The 20,978-nt window shown below is 51.2% G+C and overlaps 10 protein-coding genes across 10 annotated transcripts, besides 2 other annotated features; 6 read left to right on the plus strand and 4 right to left on the minus strand.

The window, feature by feature from the left end:
- Positions 1-20: 20 nt before the first annotated feature.
- On the minus strand, positions 21-879 carry ACLA_083280 (uncharacterized protein; the record flags this gene model as incomplete). Its single annotated transcript, XM_001268058.1, has 4 exons — positions 21-40; positions 75-533; positions 604-816; positions 867-879. 4 exons carry the CDS (start codon positions 877-879, stop codon positions 21-23), a joined length of 705 nt encoding a protein of 234 aa, XP_001268059.1.
- Positions 224-270: a microsatellite.
- Positions 227-265: a microsatellite.
- A 1,463-nt stretch (positions 880-2,342) lies between the features above and the next one.
- On the plus strand, positions 2,343-4,056 carry ACLA_083290 (MDR family MFS transporter; the record flags this gene model as incomplete). Its single annotated transcript, XM_001268059.1, has 2 exons — positions 2,343-2,553; positions 2,609-4,056. 2 exons carry the CDS (start codon positions 2,343-2,345, stop codon positions 4,054-4,056), a joined length of 1,659 nt encoding a protein of 552 aa, XP_001268060.1.
- Positions 4,057-5,194: 1,138 nt separating this feature from the next.
- ACLA_083300 (uncharacterized protein) lies at positions 5,195-7,075 on the plus strand (the record flags this gene model as incomplete). Its single annotated transcript, XM_001268060.1, has 1 exon — positions 5,195-7,075. The coding sequence occupies one exon, from the start codon at positions 5,195-5,197 to the stop codon at positions 7,073-7,075; it is 1,881 nt and encodes a 626-aa protein (XP_001268061.1).
- A 138-nt stretch (positions 7,076-7,213) lies between these two features.
- ACLA_083310 (uncharacterized protein) lies at positions 7,214-7,867 on the minus strand (the record flags this gene model as incomplete). Its single annotated transcript, XM_001268061.1, has 1 exon — positions 7,214-7,867. One exon carries the CDS (start codon positions 7,865-7,867, stop codon positions 7,214-7,216), a length of 654 nt encoding a protein of 217 aa, XP_001268062.1.
- Positions 7,868-8,549: 682 nt separating this feature from the next.
- ACLA_083320 (LSB5 family protein) lies at positions 8,550-10,051 on the minus strand (the record flags this gene model as incomplete). The annotated part of the gene is made up of 4 exons (XM_001268062.1): positions 8,550-8,562; positions 8,615-9,652; positions 9,709-9,860; positions 10,037-10,051. 4 exons carry the CDS (start codon positions 10,049-10,051, stop codon positions 8,550-8,552), a joined length of 1,218 nt encoding a protein of 405 aa, XP_001268063.1.
- Positions 10,052-11,077: 1,026 nt separating this feature from the next.
- ACLA_083330 (3'(2'),5'-bisphosphate nucleotidase) lies at positions 11,078-12,136 on the plus strand (the record flags this gene model as incomplete). Its single annotated transcript, XM_001268063.1, has 1 exon — positions 11,078-12,136. One exon carries the CDS (start codon positions 11,078-11,080, stop codon positions 12,134-12,136), a length of 1,059 nt encoding a protein of 352 aa, XP_001268064.1.
- A 222-nt stretch (positions 12,137-12,358) lies between these two features.
- On the minus strand, positions 12,359-13,242 carry ACLA_083340 (mitochondrial 54S ribosomal protein uL6m; the record flags this gene model as incomplete). Its single annotated transcript, XM_001268064.1, has 3 exons — positions 12,359-12,732; positions 12,796-12,909; positions 12,975-13,242. 3 exons carry the CDS (start codon positions 13,240-13,242, stop codon positions 12,359-12,361), a joined length of 756 nt encoding a protein of 251 aa, XP_001268065.1.
- A 1,412-nt stretch (positions 13,243-14,654) lies between these two features.
- On the plus strand, positions 14,655-15,614 carry ACLA_083350 (putative nuclear membrane fusion protein Kar5; the record flags this gene model as incomplete). Its single annotated transcript, XM_001268065.1, has 5 exons — positions 14,655-14,759; positions 14,806-15,027; positions 15,079-15,135; positions 15,186-15,528; positions 15,586-15,614. The coding sequence occupies 5 exons, from the start codon at positions 14,655-14,657 to the stop codon at positions 15,612-15,614; spliced, it is 756 nt and encodes a 251-aa protein (XP_001268066.1).
- A 1,427-nt stretch (positions 15,615-17,041) lies between these two features.
- faeB-2 (putative feruloyl esterase) lies at positions 17,042-18,686 on the plus strand (the record flags this gene model as incomplete). Its single annotated transcript, XM_001268066.1, has 2 exons — positions 17,042-17,378; positions 17,443-18,686. 2 exons carry the CDS (start codon positions 17,042-17,044, stop codon positions 18,684-18,686), a joined length of 1,581 nt encoding a protein of 526 aa, XP_001268067.1.
- Positions 18,687-19,464: 778 nt separating this feature from the next.
- Positions 19,465-20,682, plus strand: ACLA_083370 (uncharacterized protein; the record flags this gene model as incomplete). The annotated part of the gene is made up of 2 exons (XM_001268067.1): positions 19,465-19,953; positions 20,008-20,682. The coding sequence occupies 2 exons, from the start codon at positions 19,465-19,467 to the stop codon at positions 20,680-20,682; spliced, it is 1,164 nt and encodes a 387-aa protein (XP_001268068.1).
- Between the last annotated feature and the right edge of the window lie 296 nt (positions 20,683-20,978).

Below are 20,978 nucleotides of genomic sequence, written 5' to 3' on the forward strand. Positions count from 1 at the left end.
AGGATGTTACTTGGCTTCCGCTATTTATGGTCAGCACGATCTGTCTAGAGCGATGTGATTCGACGAATACTCACTTTTGGCCAGCTCTGCAGTCTCAACTATTCTCTCTTGTGCCGGTTGGACCGGAGTTGCCTCTAGGCCAGGGACCAGTGCTAGAGGCGCAACCTCAGAAGGAGCGGGGGCGGCCTCAGTGTTTGTCTCCACAGCGGGGGCTGCTTCAGGTGCAGGAGCAGCAGCAACGGGAGCAGCAGCAACAGGGGCAGCAGGAGCTGGAGCTGGAGCGGCCTCCGTCTGCGTCTCTGCGATAGGGGCTACTGCAGGGGCAGGCGTTGGTGTCGCGGGAGCAGTTTCAGCTAGAGCAGGCGCGGGGTTAGCGGTTGTTTCGATAGGAGCATCGGCCTTAGGTTCAGTAGCTGAAGCCTCGACCTTCGTCTCTGGAGCACTATGTGGTTCCGCGGCAGGAGTCGTAGATTCCTCGGTCTTTGTTTCGGTGGGCTGCGGTGTTGCTTCTGCTGACTTATCTGCTACGACAGCTTGTTTTGGCAACTATCAGTTCAAATTCCATATTTGATAAGCGCATAAGACTTCATGAACGCGACATACCAGGCTTAGGTTCGGTAGCAGGAGCTGGTTCGGCTGGTTTGGCTTCTGTGGCAGGAACTGCTATGACCGTTGCGGCGCCGGCCGCAGCACCGTTGGCTGGCTTGTCTGCGGCTGGGGCGGGCTTAGGTTGAGTGCCTTCAGTGGTAGCCTTCTTCTTCTTGCGAGAGAAGATGGCCTTGAGGCCCTTCTTCAATTGCTGCAGCGCATCGGGGGCTTGGCATTGGATTAGACGTGGAGGAGTCAGCTGATGGAGCTTCACTTACGGACGCCAGGCATTTTGATCGCAAATAGTCGGTTGTGGAAGGGAAGTGAGCAGGGAAATGCAGGTCCTTTAGGAAAGTGGTATCAAGCAGAAGATCCAAGAGAGTACAATTAGAAGTTAGGAATCCCAACACGAAAGGTCAAAGGTTAAGTAGTTATGATTCCGATGGTTGTTTTGATGGCTTGTTCACCACCACGTGACGGCTGGGAGAGGTCTGATCATCCATTGGAGACTCCTTTTTTCTGTTGTCATTCGTTGTCCTCCGTTGCCCACAGCTGGTTAGCTTCCGATACCACGGTTGCTGTTCGTTTTCAATTGCGATGCTCCTTGGTCAATTTCAGGAAGCATAGCCACAATGATGACCCTTGATGAAGAGCCAAGATCGACGGGTTAATTCTATCTCCAAGCCTCCCAAGCGCTACTGGATGAATCCCGCCTAGTCGGTCTGTTTGATTGGCCTTGGAGCTTCCCAAACTCCAGTAGTATGTCCACCGGATCACTGTCAGTTCTCGAATGTGGGGATATCAATTGATTTGCATTGACATCCATGCATGCCAAAGGGATGAAACAGGATGGGGAAGAAAGATTTCGGAAATTACAATTTACATTGACCCAACGTGCTTGGTCGAGCCTTCAGGATGGAAGTCGAGTCTCCTAAGTGCCTACGAGATTCAATTTAAGGATAAAGAAGACGCTCTGGTTGCTTCGCACGACCCAGCTCTTTGTACGAGAACAGCTGACTAGGTAGACTGCCTGTTGCGTCGTCGGCCACTTCGTGCATTCAAATCCACTCCGACATTGAGATCACCCACGACCAGCCGCAGCCTTCTGGGTATCATTTCTTGTCCTATACATTTACATTCAATTGGCAAGAATTGATACAGAAATGAGGATTGCGACGACAAGTTCTATCCCATTACCTTTGACTATGGTTGTTATGAGTCAAACCAAACTGTGGACTCTCAGAGACTTGGCTGCAATTCCAAAACGGAATAAGCTTCACACTCGCAGCATGTTAATTGCCAACATTATTGAGCTGTCCTGGGAGGATCAGTGGTACTGGGGAAGAGCCATCAAGCACTCTACCTAGTAGTGGCAGGGATTGAGATAGCCATGTTGATACCAGATTGTGCAAACACTGATGACTTCGTCCGGTCAATTCAACCTCGTCCAGCCTCGTAGTTAGTTTCGAAAACAATTATTGTTGTAGGGACACTGTTGACCCTAGACAGCATGAAGCCATAGACTCGCTTATGTCGACATCAGAAAAAGGCCGATCAGCTGCAGGATCCGGTCCAATCCGTGACTAAGAAAATGCGACTCCACTGGCATAACTCCAGCTCCCTCCGATCCTGGGAGCTGGGACTTTATGCTTCAGATTTCAACTAAGGGTAGAAAGTAGAAAGCTCATTGTCGAAATCAGGGTGATCAGGAGTACCACGTCTGATCTGGATCGACTTTTGAGGCGAAAGAAAGAATGCGCTCTGACCAGTCTACTGTGGCGGACACCCATTTCTCCCCCACAGTCTCTGAGCAAACTCCTCTCTTAGGCGACGAGGCTCAGCATGCCGTTGTCGACCCCCAGGAACATGGAGAGGACGAAGCTGTTCTGGCGCAGGAGCCGAGCTCCAAGGAACTGATTCTGATCCTGGGATGTATCTGGTTGGGCGTTTTCTTGGCCGCATTAGGTACGGGTTTCCGTCGCGTCAAATTGGCTCAAGCACTGAAAGCTGACTGCACCAGATACAACGATTGTTGCTACACTCACCGCTCCCATCTCGTCGTCCTTCCACTCCTTCTCCTTGCTCTCTTGGTTAGCGACCTCCTACCTGATTTCCAATGCCGCTTTCCAGCCGTTGAGCGGTAGACTCACCGATATCTACTCGCGACGCGCCGGACTGATCTTCTCGAACATTTTCTTCGCTGCGGGAAATTTGATATGTGGTCTAGCCAAGAGCGAGGGTACCATCGTTTTGGGTCGCGTTGTGGCAGGGATCGGAGGTGGCGGTCTCACTGCCATTTCCACCTTTGTGACCTCGGATTTGGTTCCTCTGCGCAAACGAGGGGTATGGCAAGGCATCGGCAACATTTGCTACGGAGCAGGAAGTGGCCTGGGCGGTGTTTTTGGTGGCTGGATCAATGATACACTGGGATGGAGATGGGCGTTTCTGATCCAGGTTCCCTTCGTCGTCGTCTCAGGCATCCTGGTTGCCGTGACCGTGAAGATTCCTGTCAAGGAGACTGAGACCGCCAAACTGAAGCGAGTTGACTTTCTCGGGGCTATCACGCTGGTCATCGCCCTAGTCCTTCTGCTGTTGGGACTCAATACGGGCGGTAACCAGGTGCCATGGACACACCCTTTGATTCTCACATCGTTGCCGCTCTCTGCCGTGTTCATCTTCATCTTCATCTACATTGAAGCAAACGTTGCGTCCGAACCGGTTATTCCTGTTCGACTGCTTCTCGATCGGACTGTATCGTCGGCATGTTTGACCAACTGGTTCAGCACCATGGCGGTCTTTGGATTGCTCTTCTATCTTCCGTTGTACTTCCAAGTAAAGGGTCTGTCGGCCACTGCTGCTGGTGTCAGGTTGGTACCCCAGGCGCTAGGCACATCGATTGGCTCTCTCGGATCGGGAATCTTCATGCGTGCTACCGGTCGGTACAAGCTCTACAACCATACCGCCATGTTCGTCCTTGTCGTCTCCAGTGCTTTGATCTGCACTCTGAATCTATCTACAGCCGCATGGATCCCCTTTATCTACTTTTTCTTCATGGGTGTCGCCTATGGTAGTATGCTGACCATTACCCTTGTCGCACTTATCTCAGCCGTGGACCACGAACACCACGCTGTCATCACCTCTGCATCCTACGCGTTCCGCAGCACGGGCAGCACAATCGGCATCACCATCGCCTCTGCAGTCTTCCAGAACATCTTAAAATTGGGGTTGTGGTCGCGCTTCGGCGATCGTAAAGATGCAGGAGAGATCATTTCCCGTATCCGCGACAGTCTGGACGAGGTCTGGAAGCTTCCCGCGGATTGGAAAGCAGGCGTTCTAGACGCATACATGGACTCCCTCAGGGCTGTCTTCTTGACATTGCTCGGACTGAGTGTCTTGGGGGCCTTGGTCAGTCTGGGCATGCGCGAGCACAAACTGCATGGCAATTTGGCGCGGAGAGATCGTGGATAAGCTGGTAGGTTGCAGTCGTATATAGGCCAGTATATATCCGAGGCAGTTCATCGAGAATAACATTGTTAGGTGGCCTATCTAGCCTAATAGCATCAACTATGGAGAGCTTCATACACACATGTTTTTACCATAGATACCGTCCACTGGCATACATCATCCGCCAATACGAAGAAGATATTGACACCTCAGGCCAAGGCGTCGTAACAACCAATCAGAACCTCGGAACGACACATGATCCTGCAACGATTAAGTAAACGGCGGATTTGGGGAATTTAGTAGGTACCTTCAATCAATAGTCGAGGATCAAAGTACAACCAATGTCGTACGATGAGAGCTTTGATCATCTTTTACGAACAATCTGGCCATCTCTGCATGCTGCTTCCAAAGTACTCCAACAGAAATATTATCCTTATGTGAATACTCAGTCCAAGTTACAACCACCTGTCTTGGTTCCAGTTCCAGCTGGTGGCGTCACACCAAGCATCGTCGATGACCCAGGATAGACGTGGCGAGGCCGAGACAAGCGGAAGAACCAGACTCTGAAATGCGTATCTGCCAGTTAACATTATTGTTCAAAGATAACAAGTTTCCGCGCCGAGTTCTACCCGGCTCTATCGTCGACACTGTTCCACTTTCTTGCATTTGACTTCCCTCGTCTTGACCGCTTTCCTGCTCCACTCGGCTCATACAATATTCAGTCCCTTATTAGCTTATTATTCCTGACACGCTCCAAGACAGCGTTGTCCAGCTGCGTTTAAAAGGGGAAGCTGTCAGGCTTTGCCACTAGCCAGTTACATGGATTCCATATCGTCGTCTGTTGAAGGAGAGCTTCTTGGGCTGCAATTGAAGTAACCCAATTTCAGCGGGCGTTGTTGTCCACGTTTCTGACCGCGTTTGAACTGATCGCTGTTCAACTTACACAGGTTTTTTTTTTTTTTTGCACGAACCCTAGATTCCGTGCAACTAGTGTTTGTCGTCTTGCTGTGTGGTGATCTGGTCCGATCTCTTTTGTCACTTGGATACTCTCTCGACCCTACCACCCCTACTCTACGGCCGGCAAACTTTCTTCTACCTTGCATACGCTCGCCACGCTCCGTCTCCGCAGTTGATTTCGACGGCCGTGATTATATCCTTGGACATGACAGTAGGACTACGGCCGGAGACCTTTGTAACATCTGGTGGTGCTACGGAACGGCCTTTGAAGGGTTTCTTACCGACTGGGATGGAGATTGACTATGATCGTGGGGAGAAATCGACTGGAAGTTCTGCAAAACCCACCGCCCAGTTGACCGAAGTCGATAAAAATGCCACGGATCACTCTGGAAAACGCCGAAAACGCATATTACTCTCGATAGAAAGTGCTTTTGCCGACAATGTGTTACCCTCGCTCGTTCAGAACCCCGAGATTGAGTTGAGGCTGATCACTGATGAGCCACCGGCGCTGCTGGCAGGCGCGAATAAAGTCCCTCATTATATGGACACGGTGGATAGTCAGACGTTCGAGAAAAAGACTGGTGCGCGGAGATGGCTCAAGGCCAAGGCAGCTGAGCTCAGTGAATGGGCGGATCTGCTTCTGGTTGCCCCTATTGATGCCGGGTCGTTGGGATCGATGCTGTCGGGTCTCACCAACACGCTAACCCTAGCACTTCTCCGTGGCTGGATGTCGGCGAAACCTGTCATTCTCATACCAGGCATGACTGTTTCGGAATGGGAGCATCCTCTCAGCAGCAGACAACTCACGGAGGTCGATCGATGCTGGCCATGGATCAATATCGTGAAGCCGGTTCTGTGGCGGTCTAACGGCCCCGAGGAACTTATTCAACTGCCTTGGGATGGACTGAGAGAGTTGCATGATGCAATTGAAAGGATATTGGGACTCTCATTTTCAGACAATCCCACTGGTTTTGGACAAGTGCTCGAAAGCGCACATCAAGTTGCAACAACGGCGAAGCCCTCTGGTAGTGGCATTTCGGCAGCATCGCATCATCAAGAGGGTGTACGATCGTTGCCATTAGAACTCTGGTTGAACATATTCGAGGCACAATTACAGGATTGGGAAATTGCCAAAGCAGTCGGCATACCCACAAATCTCCTTGTTCCTAAGGAATGGCAATCCCACTTGCTCAAAATGTCTACGCCAGCGTCTTTGGAATATACGATTCTCCGAGGATCATTTGCTGCCATCAAGAAGCGCATAGATAGTCTACCACGATGGAAGCCTCTATCTGATCTTGCCTGCCACCTCATCTTCAAATTCTCACGGACCGATATCCTCTCGTATCTCACAGAGAACCATCTCGATTTGCTTTGGACTACTTCCCGTCTTACAAAGGTGCCATACCGTGCCTCGGCCATCTATGGAAACCCTAAGATCTTGACCTGGTGGCGAGATGCCCCTGCGTTGCCGAACAAGGATTACATCGCCGACGCGATGGATGGAGCCTCTCGTGCAGGGTTTGTGGATGTCCTCGAATGGTGGCGGACCTCGGGACTTGAATTGCGGTACACAGAGCGGGCATTGGAGTCTGCCAGTGCAGAGGGTCGGGTAGCTGTGCTTGCCTGGTGGAAGAATGCCTCCGCAAATGCTCCCCCGACTCACCCTATCCCACTCAAGGTTGGAAAATCCGTTCTCCTTGCCGCACAATCCGGACGGGTGGAGTCTCTTGCCTGGTGGGATGCATCCGGCATTCCCTATAGTCACGCGGAGTCTGTTGCCCGTATTGCTAGTACTCACGGCCATGTGCACGTGCTTGACTTCTGGTACAAGCTGAAGGGTCCCAAGATCATCTTTGACAGTCAGCTACTGGTCGGTCCCACCAAGAACGGACACGATAACGTCCTTGAGTGGTGGCGCCGCAGCGGTTTGCGAGTTGAGTTCAAGACGTGCGATATTGAAGAAGCTCTCGAAGACGCAGATCCGGTTTCGGGGGCAGAAGGACGCGTCCGACGATGGTGGGCTCGCAACGGCCTGAATCTAGGGGTTGGGACAAGCGAATGGATGAAGACAAAAGTGTTATGATGCGGGTGGGTTTCGTGTCTGGTTCTGTTTCCCTCGTTCTTATTCATGATCCGGTGATCAGGAAGTCTATATACCCAATTCTGTTTTACCTACTTGGCGTTTTTGCGTACATAGCCTCGGAGTATGACCTTCCTCAATCTAGTCTCTCAACGTACTCATTCCTCCTTTCTCTCCTTCCTCCCATCGAACCATATGGTTAATCTCCGCCGAATCCATATACTCCCTAATCTTCGAAAACTCCTTGAACCCCTCCGAGCTCGCAAAGTCATAATGGGCCTGCACCTCCTTCCACCCACTCAGCAACACAAACTCCTCCCCCTCCTCCCGTTCCACCCTCCACCCCCCAAACAAAGGCAGCGGCGCCGTATACCCCTCCAAACCCCCACTCACCTCCCCAAAGACCCTCTCAAACGCATCCCTGCGCGCCGCACCCACGAAATACCGCCCCACGGCCACAACCGCCGCCCCGAGCAGCAGCTCCGCCTGCCGCGCCGCGTCGCCCTCCACGTGGAACATCCACACCACCTCGATTTCGTCTGCGAGCTGGCGCATGAACTCCTGGTTCGCGGGCGAGGGGATCCAGTCCTCGTGGTGCTGGCGCGCTGAGGCCCAGCCGCCGATTAGATAGATGAAGGACGGGTCTTCGACTTGGGTGAAGAGGTGGACCGGGTAGGAGGAGTATTTGGCCTGCGCGGAGGTGGCCTCCCGGAGCAGGGTGAGGGTTGAAGAGGAGGGGGGTGTGGATTTGAGGTGGAGGAGGGCGATTTCGGTGACGGGGGTTGGTAGGGTCATTTTGCTTTCTTGGTTCCTTTTGACTTTTTGATTCGAGATGTTTTGCTGGGGGAGTGGTGTTGAGGTGTATGATGTGTAGGTAGCGGTTTATATTGCTGTCGATGTTATGTACTTCATGTATATCTTTGGATTTAGTCGTTGGCATAGACCAGGGATGGATTGGATCATGTAACTTTTACAGACAGCAAGCGTAAGCTGAAGCAGCCTGGGTTCAAGTTCCCGTTTCGGATATAACTGACGTCTCAATGGTGAGGCTAGCTATCATCGATGTGGAGAGAAATTAGATTCGGCCCTTCGCTGTAAGAAAGATGCGAGGTGCAATTAGAGTGCTTAACTCCGAACCCAGCTGGAATCCCTCAGTACTATTCGATTCCTGCTATGCTGTATGGTATCATTCGATTCATTTCCTCTCCATTGCTCTTCCATGTTATCCAAACACTAACCATGTTGTACACAGGAAAGGAGCTCGCAAAGAATCGGCCTCCTTACAACAAACGGAGAGTAGAAATCTCGGGTATATTCTAGTTCAGTAGCTTCGTAACGTGCATCAAGAAAGTAAATTTCGTGCCCCCCCAAAACAATCCATAAGTCAACAAGAAAATCAAAGGAGATCATGAAGAGCGCAACACGTAAGGCAGAGACATGATAGTACGAAGATTGAAAGAGAGCGCGTGAAAACTGGTCAGACTTCTTTCCTATAAAGGCGTTAGTTGAGCTATATGCGAAGAAACCGAAAGGAGTACATACCACGTAGGCTCGGTTCTTTCAAAACCAGGCGTGCGGATAGCGTTTCGATCACCAAAGGGATTGTTCTCGTCGTCGTCATCTTCGTCCTGATCTGTTTCCGAATCACTGGCGCTGACATATTTCTGCTTGGACGACGATGGTACAGATATGCTCAGGGGTCGGGCTGGTCGTGGGGGTTTAGGAGGGTTCACAACTAATCCCGCAAATGAGTCGTTCAAATCATCCCGATCAGGGCTCCAACCACTCTCGAGCACATCCTGATCACTATCGCTGTCATAATCTATGCTCTTATCTAGGACCTCAAATGCCATAAGAGCGGTAACAAGCTCCTCATTCGCATGAATGAGACTTCCCAGATATTCCTCGCTCTCAACGTGCTGAATGTACCGAAGAATCTGCCGTCTGAGCAGTTTACAGGTCTCAAACCGGTTGAGACATTCTGCATCCTCGCTCACCCGCTGCGTTTCGCGGTTGACCCGTTTAAGCGCGTTCAACAGATTGGTGCTGGCAACGGAAGATGAAGCGAGGGTTTGTAGCATCTCTGGCTTCTCTCGATCCAGACTGAACGACTTATCTCGCACCTTCCTCTCTTTCTCCTTGTCTTTCTTTTCCTTCCTGAAAGAGGATCTACTAGAGGAGTGTTTGTGCTTACTGCTGCTAAGAACAGTGCTTGGACCATTCCCAACCGAAATGGAAACAGTATGACCCAGTTGTGGCTCATTGTTGGTGTTGCTAGCCTCTCGAAGAACTTTTGCCTTGGCTTGGGTAGCGGGCTGCTTGCGTTTTGGCAGCTGTCGATATAGAGCTGCCACTCTTTCCATACCAGGAGTGTTCTTGTAGGACACTGCCCATTGGCCAAACAGCTGCTTGCATTTTTGCTTCACCAAGGGGTCCGATACTGGGTCAGTGGCGGCGATGCGCAGACGCTCCAATAATGGCTCATCTGCGAACTCTCTAAGAAATCGATCTCCGGCATTTTGGATCAAGAAATCAAGAATGGTGAGAGCTCTGAGTTGGCGATGGAGGTTGCCATATTTTCTGACAGGAAATTAGCCCACTTAGATTCGGGCTGAACACACGGAGTTTCAACTAACAGCTTCTTACGCAGTGCACGACTGGCTTCTGTCGGCCCACTACCTTGAATCCGCACCGCTTCGATGAGATCGACAATCCCGCTGGAGTCTTCAGTCTCGTATTGCTCGCCAGTGAGCACTTCAATTTGAACGGTCACAGCCGAGTAGGGTTTCTGCGCAAAGCGATGCGTTAACCTCGCGCCATTGATCAGAAAGCGTTACGCCCAATGAGGACAAACAACAGCCATAAATCCAGGGTACTCCAGACTGACGGCAAATCAGACTTGCGCATTTGAAGTCAAGCTTTTCTCTGCATGCATATCGAGTAAGATGATGGATTTGGGCTTACCGAAGAGTGGAACATGGTGAGCTCCTGTTCAGAACTCTGATGTGGCAGTTCGATACACCAATTGCTGAAAGAAGAGTCGAAAGATCGCACAAGATCAACTCGGCCGGATCCTTACTCCTAGGACAGCCCAGTCAACGTAGACCCAGCGACCGACGCCAGAGATCGAATCTCGCCCAAGCTGTAGCTCGTATTGCTCCTGAGCTCAAGGTCGTTTTAAGCAGAGATATGGAAGTTAGGCACGACAAGTGATAGCCAGAAGGTGACGTGTTAGACCCTGTCAGTCCACCCGAGGCCGTGTTATAATTTCCCAGCCTAAGAATAGTCGAAACACACAGACAGTTCCGTTGGATGGAAGGCGAAGGTGGCTTCTACACAACCCTACCGAAGCCTCTTCCGCCACTGATGAGCGACACAGCAGCAAAGCAAGATAGTGGCGCGGATGACTAGGGATTACTGAATAATATCTCAGACTTGTAAAGCAAACAGACCGTCTTCGGTGGCCGTGTCCACTTGTTGCTGTTGATCGTGATACTGATTGTAGTTACAGTACTCCGTAGTTGCTCCGATAATGGAGCTAGTCCCGTGACTGCCCCTCCTCCCGCATCCCAATCGGGTCTAGGGCGGGGAGAGCCGTGGAACATCGGAATGCCTGAATGCCTGGGTGCCTGGGGTATCAGCGAGGCAAGAATGGATGATTACGTTGCGGGAACACCGCGATGACTACAGTTGCAGGGACACGATGCTCAATTGCTCCATCAGCTCGTGCTAGGAGCATCGGCGTTGAATGTTATCCATCTAGCTGCTGCCAAGCAGTACCTGTCTGACGTACGCCTCTTGTGCTTGCCAATGGGTCTCCGGTCTCCTAATCCGGCTGATCGTTCCTCAACTACTAGCCAGTCGTCCTTCTCAGTCTTCTCCCGTATTATTCTCTGCTCCACTCTTCTGCTGGGGGCTAGTATCATCCTTAAAACCCATCCGCGTTTCAGTACCTACCTCCCCCACCTCTCCTCTTCCTCACATTCATATACACAAGTCGCAAATATGTCCTACCAGCAGGAACGCTACATTGCCGAACTCGCGGTTCAGCGAGCAACCCTCCTAACACAGAAGGTTTTCCACGAGAAGGCCAAGGGCACCGTATCCAAGGACGACAAGTCGCCCGTCACTATCGGCGACTTCGGCGCCCAGGCCCTCATCATCCAAGCGATCCGCAAGAACTTCCCCAACGATGAGATTGTCGCTGAAGAAGAGGCCAGTTCCCTCCGCGAGGACAAGGCGCTGAGCGCTGAGATCTGGAGACTTGTTAAGGATATCAAGCTTGAGGATAACGAGAGTAATGAGCTCTTGGGTGGCTCCTTGCCAAGCGAAGATGCGATGCTGGACACCATTGACCAAGGCAAGAGCGCCGGCGGTCCTAAGGGCCGTATCTGGGCTCTGGACCCCATTGACGGCACCAAGGGTTTCCTCCGCGGTGGTCAGTACGCCGTCTGTCTTGGGCTGATGGAGGATGGAGATGTCAAGGTCGGGGCTATCGGTTGCCCCAACCTGCCTGTCGATGATTCTGTCGCTATGACTACCAGCATTGGTGTTGATCAGACCGATGGCGCTGGAAAGGGAGTGCTCTTCTCGGCCATCAAGGGTGAGGGGGCCATTAGCCGACCTCTCTCGAACGGTGCTCTCGCCGAAAGCAAGCCGATCTCGATGCGTCCCGTGCCAGACATCAAGCAATCCGTTTTCTGCGAGGGAGTGGAGGCTGCCCACTCAGCGCAAGGTGACAACGCCGCCGTTGCTCAGCTCCTCGGTATCACCTCCCCCAGTGTGCGTCTGGATTCGCAGGCCAAGTACTGCTCGATCGCCAGAGGTGCTGGTGACATCTACCTGCGCCTCCCCGTCAAGAAAGACTACCAAGAGAAGATTTGGGACCATGCCGCCGGTGATCTGATTGTTCGCGAGGCCGGTGGGCAAGTGACAGACATCTATGGCCAACGGTTGGATTTCAGCAAGGGCCGGACTCTGGCTGCCAACAAGGGCGTCGTCGCCGCTCCCAAGGCCATTCAGGGTGAAGTCATCAGTGCGGTCAAGACTGTCCTGAAGCTATAAGCAATGATTCACACGCCATTTTACAGCAGAATAATCACACAAAAATCTGTTTTAAATCATTTGTTAGACCCCCCTTGCACGCTAGATGCGCCTAAAAGTACATATGATAGATACCAACTCAATCGGTAAAGTAAGAGAGAATGCCCTCGGATATACATGTACAGAAATACAGCCCAGACCGTCTTCCAAGGAAAAGACGGAGGAAACACGAACCATACCAGATCACCGAATCTTCTTGGCCTTGAGTCTGATTGTCTCCCCATTGACAAAGATACCCTTGCCCTTGTAAGGTTCCGGCTTCCGCCACTCTCTGATCTCCGCCGCGAACTGGGTGACAACATTCTTGTCAACGCCCTCGAGTAAGATGCGGGTTGGCTGTGGTGTGCTCGCCTTAACTCCCTGGGGAACGCCCATCTCAATTGGGTGGGAATATCCAACCTTGAGAGAGACGAATTGTTGGCCGGGATACTCGGGTTCCACCGTGGTAGCTGTGGGTTCGATACTCGCTCTGTAACCGACACCGACAAGACTGAGAATACAGATATGACCCTCCGAGACTCCGAGAATATAGTTTTGCAGATGTGCCCGAGTGGTTCCTAGACAATGCGATGGTAAGATACAGTCCGGCAAAGGGAGAGGTTCTGGCTGCGACTACATACCCCACATGGCACGCTGATGGGCGATCGAAGAGTCCTGGACGGTCAAGCTTGCTTTCCGGAGCGATGCATCGTGTGCGACCTCGACGAATGGGGGGATGTTTAAAGTCAATTCGCCTGTAGATGACCCCGGGTTAGATGCCGCTTCGTAAGATATCCAGGTCTCCAGCACTGCAGCTTACCCAAAGGACCCTTGACCTCAATGGCAGTCTTGGGAATTTCCTTCGACCGGTCTCGTATTTGAGTCTGGGGTAGGTCGATAAATTTCAAGGAAACCTCTGGGGGTACCGAGATCGTAGCGCCGCCTACTCGTGATTGTGTCGGGGAAGTGGTTGAAAAATATCGTGTCCGCTGCGGGTACGCAGGTGTAAGGAAGACGGGGAGATTGCGCTGGCGGAGAGGGCTCCGTACGAGCTGCCTCAAGCAGCTTTGCGGCAAAATATTTGACATGGCGAGGATAATGGCGGTTTTGACACTGCAGTTGTTGATTTGGAACTCCGGGTTTCAACTGATTTTGTCCGGGAGATATGAGGCCAGATCGGGTTAGTCTACTGCACGTGACTCTATCAACATTCTATAGTTTGAGCTTCAGAATATCCCAAAGTAGATTCAGTACCGAGATATGAGAGTTACCTATATGATGATCATTGAATACGATTTGTGAGATAATATCTCTTTTACTTAATGTACGGTAGTCTCGTCCTTCTCGTCTAGTCATATAATATCTCCTCTCCAAGGTTATTGTTTCATCGCTTCTTTTAGCTTCATCTCAGACAACCTCATTCCAGCTTCGTTACCGAAAGGAACTGAGACAGTTCATCGTTATAAAACACTCTGCGCCCTGGCATATTCTCTGCTTGTTGGGATTGCAAATCTGTTACTTTCTTCCATCCTTCCTAAATACCATCACCTTTGCGATAAAGACAAGGCTGGACCTCGTCTGCATCTCTCCTAGTCTCTGAACCCTTTCTGATTCTGAACATCGCGAACTCTTCCGATTGATGTACCAGAGCTACCCTACGCATGATGATGATTACATATATGTTGCTTTCGCTCTTACTCCTAGCAGACCTTGGCCAATCAGATAGGCTGACGAGCGGTACGGCGCGTGACGATGAGGCATCATACGTTCTTGCTGACAGAGACGCCTAGAGCTTTCACCTCATGGAGACAACGTATCTGACGGCATTGACTTGGTTTCCTACTTACGCTTGAGAACTCAGCAGCAGGACAACATCCTCACCGAGGCGGTACAGCTGCTGGAGTCGATGAAGACATCCCCATCCTGCAATCGAATTGCAGCCTCAAGGCTACTATCATCTTGTCAGTCAATTACCAGCCAGGAAGACGCAGAAACCAGCACTTACATTGCCTTGGAACATGTTCGCTCCCTATATGCCGCCAGACTGGCTATATGCGAACTTAATGGGGCTGGGACACCGATCCCCCATCATTGTCTCCCGGTGACCCTTACAACGCCACAGAAGAAAAAGCTCTTTGGGTTCGCATTCAGACCTCAGGCTACAAGCAATATTGCAGAGACTGTTCCGACAGAAGTGCTTGAATCCTGCCTCAGGTCGCTGGAATCTAGACCTCAATGGTGGACCTCGTATAGTAACAGTAGACAGAACGCCATCTTGATCTGTCAAGCGACGAGGCTTGAGGCGGAGAAAGAGGAGCTTCTAGAATTGCACAGATCCATAGTTCAGAGTTCTATCAAACTCAGCCATGGACTCCAAGAGGCTCTACACACAGCTGCCGAAGAGTCCTCCGAACGCAGAGCCTTTGTACAAACTACTACAGCTCTACAAGAAAGGCTGACAAGGGACTTGGAGACTACAGAGTCTCGCTTCAAATCAATGATGAGCAAATTCTTGCAGCATCTCGAGAACGGGGCCAGTTCCGTCCTCACGGCTGTCACTTCAGCTCTTGCGAGAGTACAGACTGAAGCAATGAGCCTTGAGAAGGTATGCTTCGAGCAGCAATCATACTCTCCAGACTAACATCAGACAGGAGATGAGAAACACGACTGTTGAGGTAGGCTTTCTGCGGCAGATGCTACAGGCTTTGCACGATGAGGCGCTGGGCCGAGAGGCACAAATGGTGGACCTTCATCAAGTACACAGTGAGAATCACCATGAGCTCGCTGTCTCCCTCCAGTCCAGACTCGATTCTCTTCTGCAACACGAAATGGCTAGGATATCTCAGAAAGTCGAGACTGTTGACTCTTCACTAGTAAGAAAGTATCCACAATATTTCACTGTTGAACACTGCTAACGGCGTCAGGAATGGCTCTCAGAGAGACTGGGACTTGTCTTGCAGAAGGAACTGAAAATAACCGAGGTTTGTAACTCTTCCAATTGGCCTCCGATGAAAGCTAATATTTGGATAAGCGTCTGCGAAATTTCGAAACATCGTTTGATGCTTCTCAGCTGAAAGCCGAAAGTCTGCACAAAGTCCAATTGCAGCAAGTGGAGGCGCTCCAGGCGCAATATATGTTACAGAAGCATATGGAGAATAACTTTCAAATCTCTCAGGCGCTCCTTGACCGAGCTACTGCGACTGCTGCGAATTTGCAGGCGATGATTGATGAGACGACGACAAGATACAAGCAGTCTCCTGTTGTCGGCTCTCTTTTCGGGCCACACTCTGCATGGACAGTTTGTAGTCTTCTCCTCAGTTTCATGGCTGCCCTTAATCCAAGACTGGCTCTGGCAGCGCTCTTTATCGGCGCCAGTAAGTATAGATCCTCATTCACTCGCCATTATTACGGGCTGAAACTGTCATTTCCAGTTCACTTCATGATGACTCGGTTTTATTAAAATTCTTTCCCTCAACATTTAGTTTCAGACGCATCTAATCGTCCGGGAGGTCTCATTTTTGTTTCTATCATTTAGATCATATATTTTATTGCTTTCGCCATTCTTTGCTGTGGGACAGGCGTTAGCTAGTATGTGGACCTAGGGACATTCATGATTCATCGTCTACAATCTGATACTTCTCCCTGGTTGGAGACAGAATCGAGCAGTGAATTAACGAAGCATGAGATTGATCAAAAACAATATACAAAGTCATTCCGTTCCAACGTATCTCCCTCAGTATCGGTCAGTTCCGGCTGAAGTCACCGGTTAATCGATCTCACATGTAGGCAAAACGAGTCCGGCAAAAGTGTCGTCCCTGCTCTACTCACCCCAATCAGGACCTCTCACCGAAACATAATTACATTGGCCCTCCTAGACTCCAGCCACGGAGTTCATGAGAGAGTCAATGCGCGGAAATCCCATCAATATATGAAGGGAGACCCATCAATGCCTCGGCCTTCTATGCCGCAACCCTAGTCTGGTATCGATTGAAAATAGCGTGTATTCGTACAGTAATTCGTTGACTTGAACCTCATCCATGATTTGTAGGCCTTTTCAACATGTGAATTGTACCATATTGTTGTTGACGAACCCCAGGATATTTCTGGACTAATCATAACACCAGCGACGCAGATCAATGTCCGAGACGACCGGAGATAGTACTCTCGGTATGTCAAAGATGAACGATGAGATGGACATCGGTATATCTATATGGTTAAACTATGCTCTGACTCTGGCTGTAATTATCGGCATCGGGACTTGCCGAGCGAAATGCCAACGGGGAGATTCTCCTCAATTTCTCCGCATTTATGGGGCACCAAGAACGACGATCCCCCCGACTAAGCGTGTTCAGTTCAGTATAGCTTGCTTGCGCAGGCTGTTGCAACTTTGGAAGCCTGCAAAATTGGGTGTTGACATGTCCGCAACACCCGATCGCTTTGACCCTGCTAAGATGGGAGAGTCGTCGTCCTTAGTTTTAGCCTCAGCATATTCAAATGTCAGAGATGGCTGTGAGCTTGTGATAGGCTTATAGAGCCCCTGTCAGTCGGCATTGAGCATCGGGAATCAGTTCTAGCCTGAACCTCCCCGTGGGTCTGAAGCGTGAAGCTTGGGCTAAAGAACCCCTGTCGGCGCAACTTCGGGACAAGTTTAAGACTTGTCTTGCAGCCTTTTTGAAGAAGCTGGGGTCAGTCTATTTACCCCATGTGGGGAATAGCCTGAAGAATGGCAATAGTCCATAGAGTCCATACCTCCGGGAGGCGGGGGGAGGGGGGGGGGAGATATGGTATAAATACGATCTGGTTTGCCTGCGGACCTTGCGTCTCTCATGAAAGTGCAAGCAGAACGTCCTCACATAGTCAGTTGTGTAGTGAGCGGCTGTAGTCAAGATGGCTCGACTCTCTCTCCTGACCCTTCTCGCTCTGGGCTCTGCGGCTCTGGCCAAAAAGGATACATTTCAGACTAAGTGTGCTGCCCTGCAACACAAAGTCAAATTGCCCAATGTCCACGTGAATTTTGTTGAGTATGTCCCTGGAGGGACGAACCTCGACCTTCCCGACAACGCGCCCAGCTGTGGCGCATCGTCTCAGGCTGTATCAACGGATATGTGCCGCATTGCCATGGCTGTCGACACCTCTGACAGTAGCCAGATCACACTGGAAGCGTGGTTTCCGCGTGACTACACTGGCCGGTTTTTGAGCACTGGTAACGGTGGGCTTTCTGGCTGTAAGGGCTTCTGAGTTATGTCGGGTTATCAGAAAAAAAAAAGACGAGACTGACATGATTCTAGGCATTCAATACTACGATCTTGCCTATGCCGCCGGTCTCGGATTTGCAACTGTCGGTGCCAACAATGGCCACAACGGAACGTCGGGCGAGCCTTTCTATCAGCACCCTGAAGTTGTCGAAGACTTTGCACATCGGTCTGTTCACACCGGAGTTGTGGTAGGCAAGCAACTCACCAAGCTGTTTTACGACAAGGGCTTCAAGAAGTCCTATTATCTGGGCTGCTCTACCGGTGGAAGACAGGGGTTCAAGTCCGTCCAAAAGTATCCTAAGGACTTTGACGGCATTGTGGCTGGTGCACCCGCCTTCAACTTTGTGAATCTGATCTCCTGGAGTGCCTATTTCTACTCGCTCACCGGATCCAACACTTCCGAAAGCTACCTTTCCCCTGCTATGTGGAAAATCGCGCATGATGAGATTGTGCGGCAGTGCGATGAACTTGATGGGGCGAAAGATGGCATCATTGAGGACACCGATCTCTGCCATCCAAGGCTCGAAACCATCATTTGCAAACCCGGTGCCAAGGACACGGCCAATTGTCTCACTGGTGCCCAGGCAAAGACCGTCCGCGATGTCCTTTCTCCAATGTATGGAGTGAACGGCACTCTGCTCTATCCTCGCATGCAGCCAGGCTCCGAGGTGTATGCCGCGGGTATCATGTACAACGGCGAGCCTTTCCAATACAGCACCGATTGGTACCGTTACGTCGTTTATAACAATCCTGACTGGGATGATACCAAGTGGAGTGTCGAGGATGCCGCTGCCGCTTTGGCGCAGAACCCTTATGACATCCAGACATTCGACGCGGATATATCTTCGTTCCGCGGGGCTGGTGGTAAAGTCCTGACTTACCACGGCTTGCAAGACCAGATGATTAGCTCGGATAATTCCAAGTTGTACTATGCGCGGGTGGCAGAGACCATGAAGCTGCCCCCTAGCGAGCTCGACGAGTTCTACCGCTTCTTTCCTGTCAGCGGCATGACGCACTGCGCTGGAGGAGACGGCGCGTATGGCATTGGCAACGGACTCGGGTCATATAACGGGGTTGATCCGGAGAACAACGTCCTTATGGCGATGGTGCAATGGGTGGAGAAGGGGATTGCCCCGGAGTTCATTCGTGGTGCCAAATTTGCCGAAGGACCCGGTTCTGCTGTCGAGTATACTCGCAAACATTGCAGATACCCTCGGAGAAACGTGTACAAGGGACCAGGCAACTATACTGACGAGAACGCATGGGAGTGTGTTTAGAACGTCCCTTTTTGTGGAGAGAGTGTACATAGATAGCATGAGAGTCATAAAGATAGTATCAATGTGGAAGAAGGCATTTGTTTCTGTGACATCCTGTATGTAAATCAGCTAAGAGAAAACCATGTCTCAAACAAAGGACAGGATGGATGCAGAGTGGATGCTGCACAATGTCATCAAGCGGCAGAAAGAGGCGGTGGAACACGGCAGAATATGACCCACCAGGAGGACTCGAGAATCATGGATCATGGCCACTTTCCCCATCACCTCACATACACCAAAGTGTTTTCTATTTGAATAGATAATTCTCAAGAATACAACACGGGAATTAGAATAAAGACAACTATTTTATTTCTTTTTTTTCGCTGGGTTGCTAGGCAGCTCTCTACTTTACACTCTGCATCCTCCCCGAGTCTCCGCAAAGACGTCGATCCACACCCACACAGACCGCCTGGACTGTGTAGTTGGAGACAAAAGGCAGAGCTACAATTCAACTTGATAGGCTCACTTTTAAACCAAATTGTGACTTTGGTGTGATAATTTCTGGATCGCATACTCACCTCTTACTTGCAAACACGAGACTCAACTATCACGACCACAACCGCTTCCAAGGGCGGATACAAGCTGACGGCGCGCTAATTGTCGCTGATCCTCTGTCCACACCCCCGCGGTTTATACAGGTACCAGCCCTCTTCCTGCCTGGCACGGTGCGCACATCCGCACCACACTGTGATCCTCAAACACACGATTAAATAGACGCTTCCCCATTGAGCCACACAAGATGGCCGACCCCATCACCGACGCGCCTGTGATCGATGAGTTTGCGCAAACCCGTGGCGGGGATGATTTATTCGACGATGAGATCGTTCCCGTCTCTGTGGAGGGGCAAGTACAGGCCGAAATTCCAGTACCGGAGGAGAACGCTGCACCTGTGGAGAGCCAACCGTCACCTCGCATAGACACCCCGCCGCGTACGCGTGGAACCGAAAAGCGAGGGCGAGGGAGGGGAAGAGGACGCGGCGGACGCGGTTCACATCGGGGTCGTGCAGATGGAGTACCGAGGGCGAAGTCGATTGACAATGCCGTCGAACGTGGCGATAACGCTACAGAGGATTCAACACGCGATACGCCAGTCGAGGCATTAGAACAGCTTACAATCGAGGATGAAACTCAACAAGAGGCTAAGTCAGCCGGGGCAGCAATTGGAGACGAACCACCACGTGTTCCAGCTGTTCGTGGAGATCGGAGTGCTACTGGTGGTCTAAAAAAGGTATGCGCCGCCATTTGGGGGTCTGAAAATGATATGTACTAATTGTGTCACAAGCCCAAACTCACAGAGGAAGAGCTATCTCGACGCATCGCCGCCGCCAAAGAGAATGCCGCGAAAAGAGCTGCTGCACATGCGCGCGCGGAAGCCGATCAAGCTTCTTTTCTTGAACGCGAAAAGGTTGCAGAGGAGAAACGCCGCCAGGAACGCCAGAACCGTCGCGCAATGGACACCGAGCGTGAACGCAATCGACTGAGAAAGCTCGAGGCTCTGAACGGAAGAGAATGGGACGCCTCTAAGCGCGAAGAAGACTACAATCCTCGCGGTGGCCGAGGACAATTCCGACGGGGAATGCATGGGGGAGTTTCAGGACACGTGCGACGGGATTTCGAAGTGGACACACGCGCGGAGGAGGACAGCGCAGATGGGCGTCAGCAATACAACAGTGGTCGGGGCCGAGGACGTGGACGAGGTGGTCGCGGACGGGGCGGATCTCGCGGAGCTCGAGCAGGTACTGGGGGCTTCGATGGGACGTCGGAGAAGCCTGTTTCAGCGGAGTCTTCAGCTACCTTGGTCATCGACAACGAACAAGATTTTCCAGCTCTTCCTGGCAATAACAAGAAAGTGGAAAAGCCATCAGAAAAAGCCCCTGCTGCGCTGGACAAGCTGGAAACACTGTCGCCTGTGACTGGAGCTACTTGGGCCGACCAGGTCGAGGCGCAACCGGAGTAGCCTACGCTGCAGGCTCATTAACACATGGCGGTTAATATCGCCGTATTCTTTTCATGTCGTTATGATGGATAGATATCCAAGGGGGTTTCTTGGCTGTTTTTGATTCTATCGATATCACTTCCCCTCTGGGCTTATACCACACCGAATAAGAAGTGTATCTACATCTGCTTCACCTGATCCGGGCCTAATCCTGTGCGATATCGATATCCGTACTTTATATCTAGTCCAAAGATCTTGTTCGACACGAAGATTCGCCTGTCAGTTCAGTCCCTATAAATAGACTAGCTACCCATGTC

This window comes from Aspergillus clavatus, genomic scaffold (assembly GCF_000002715.2).
Source record: "Aspergillus clavatus NRRL 1 1099423829806 genomic scaffold, whole genome shotgun sequence".
NCBI lineage: Eukaryota > Fungi > Ascomycota > Eurotiomycetes > Eurotiales > Aspergillaceae > Aspergillus > Aspergillus clavatus.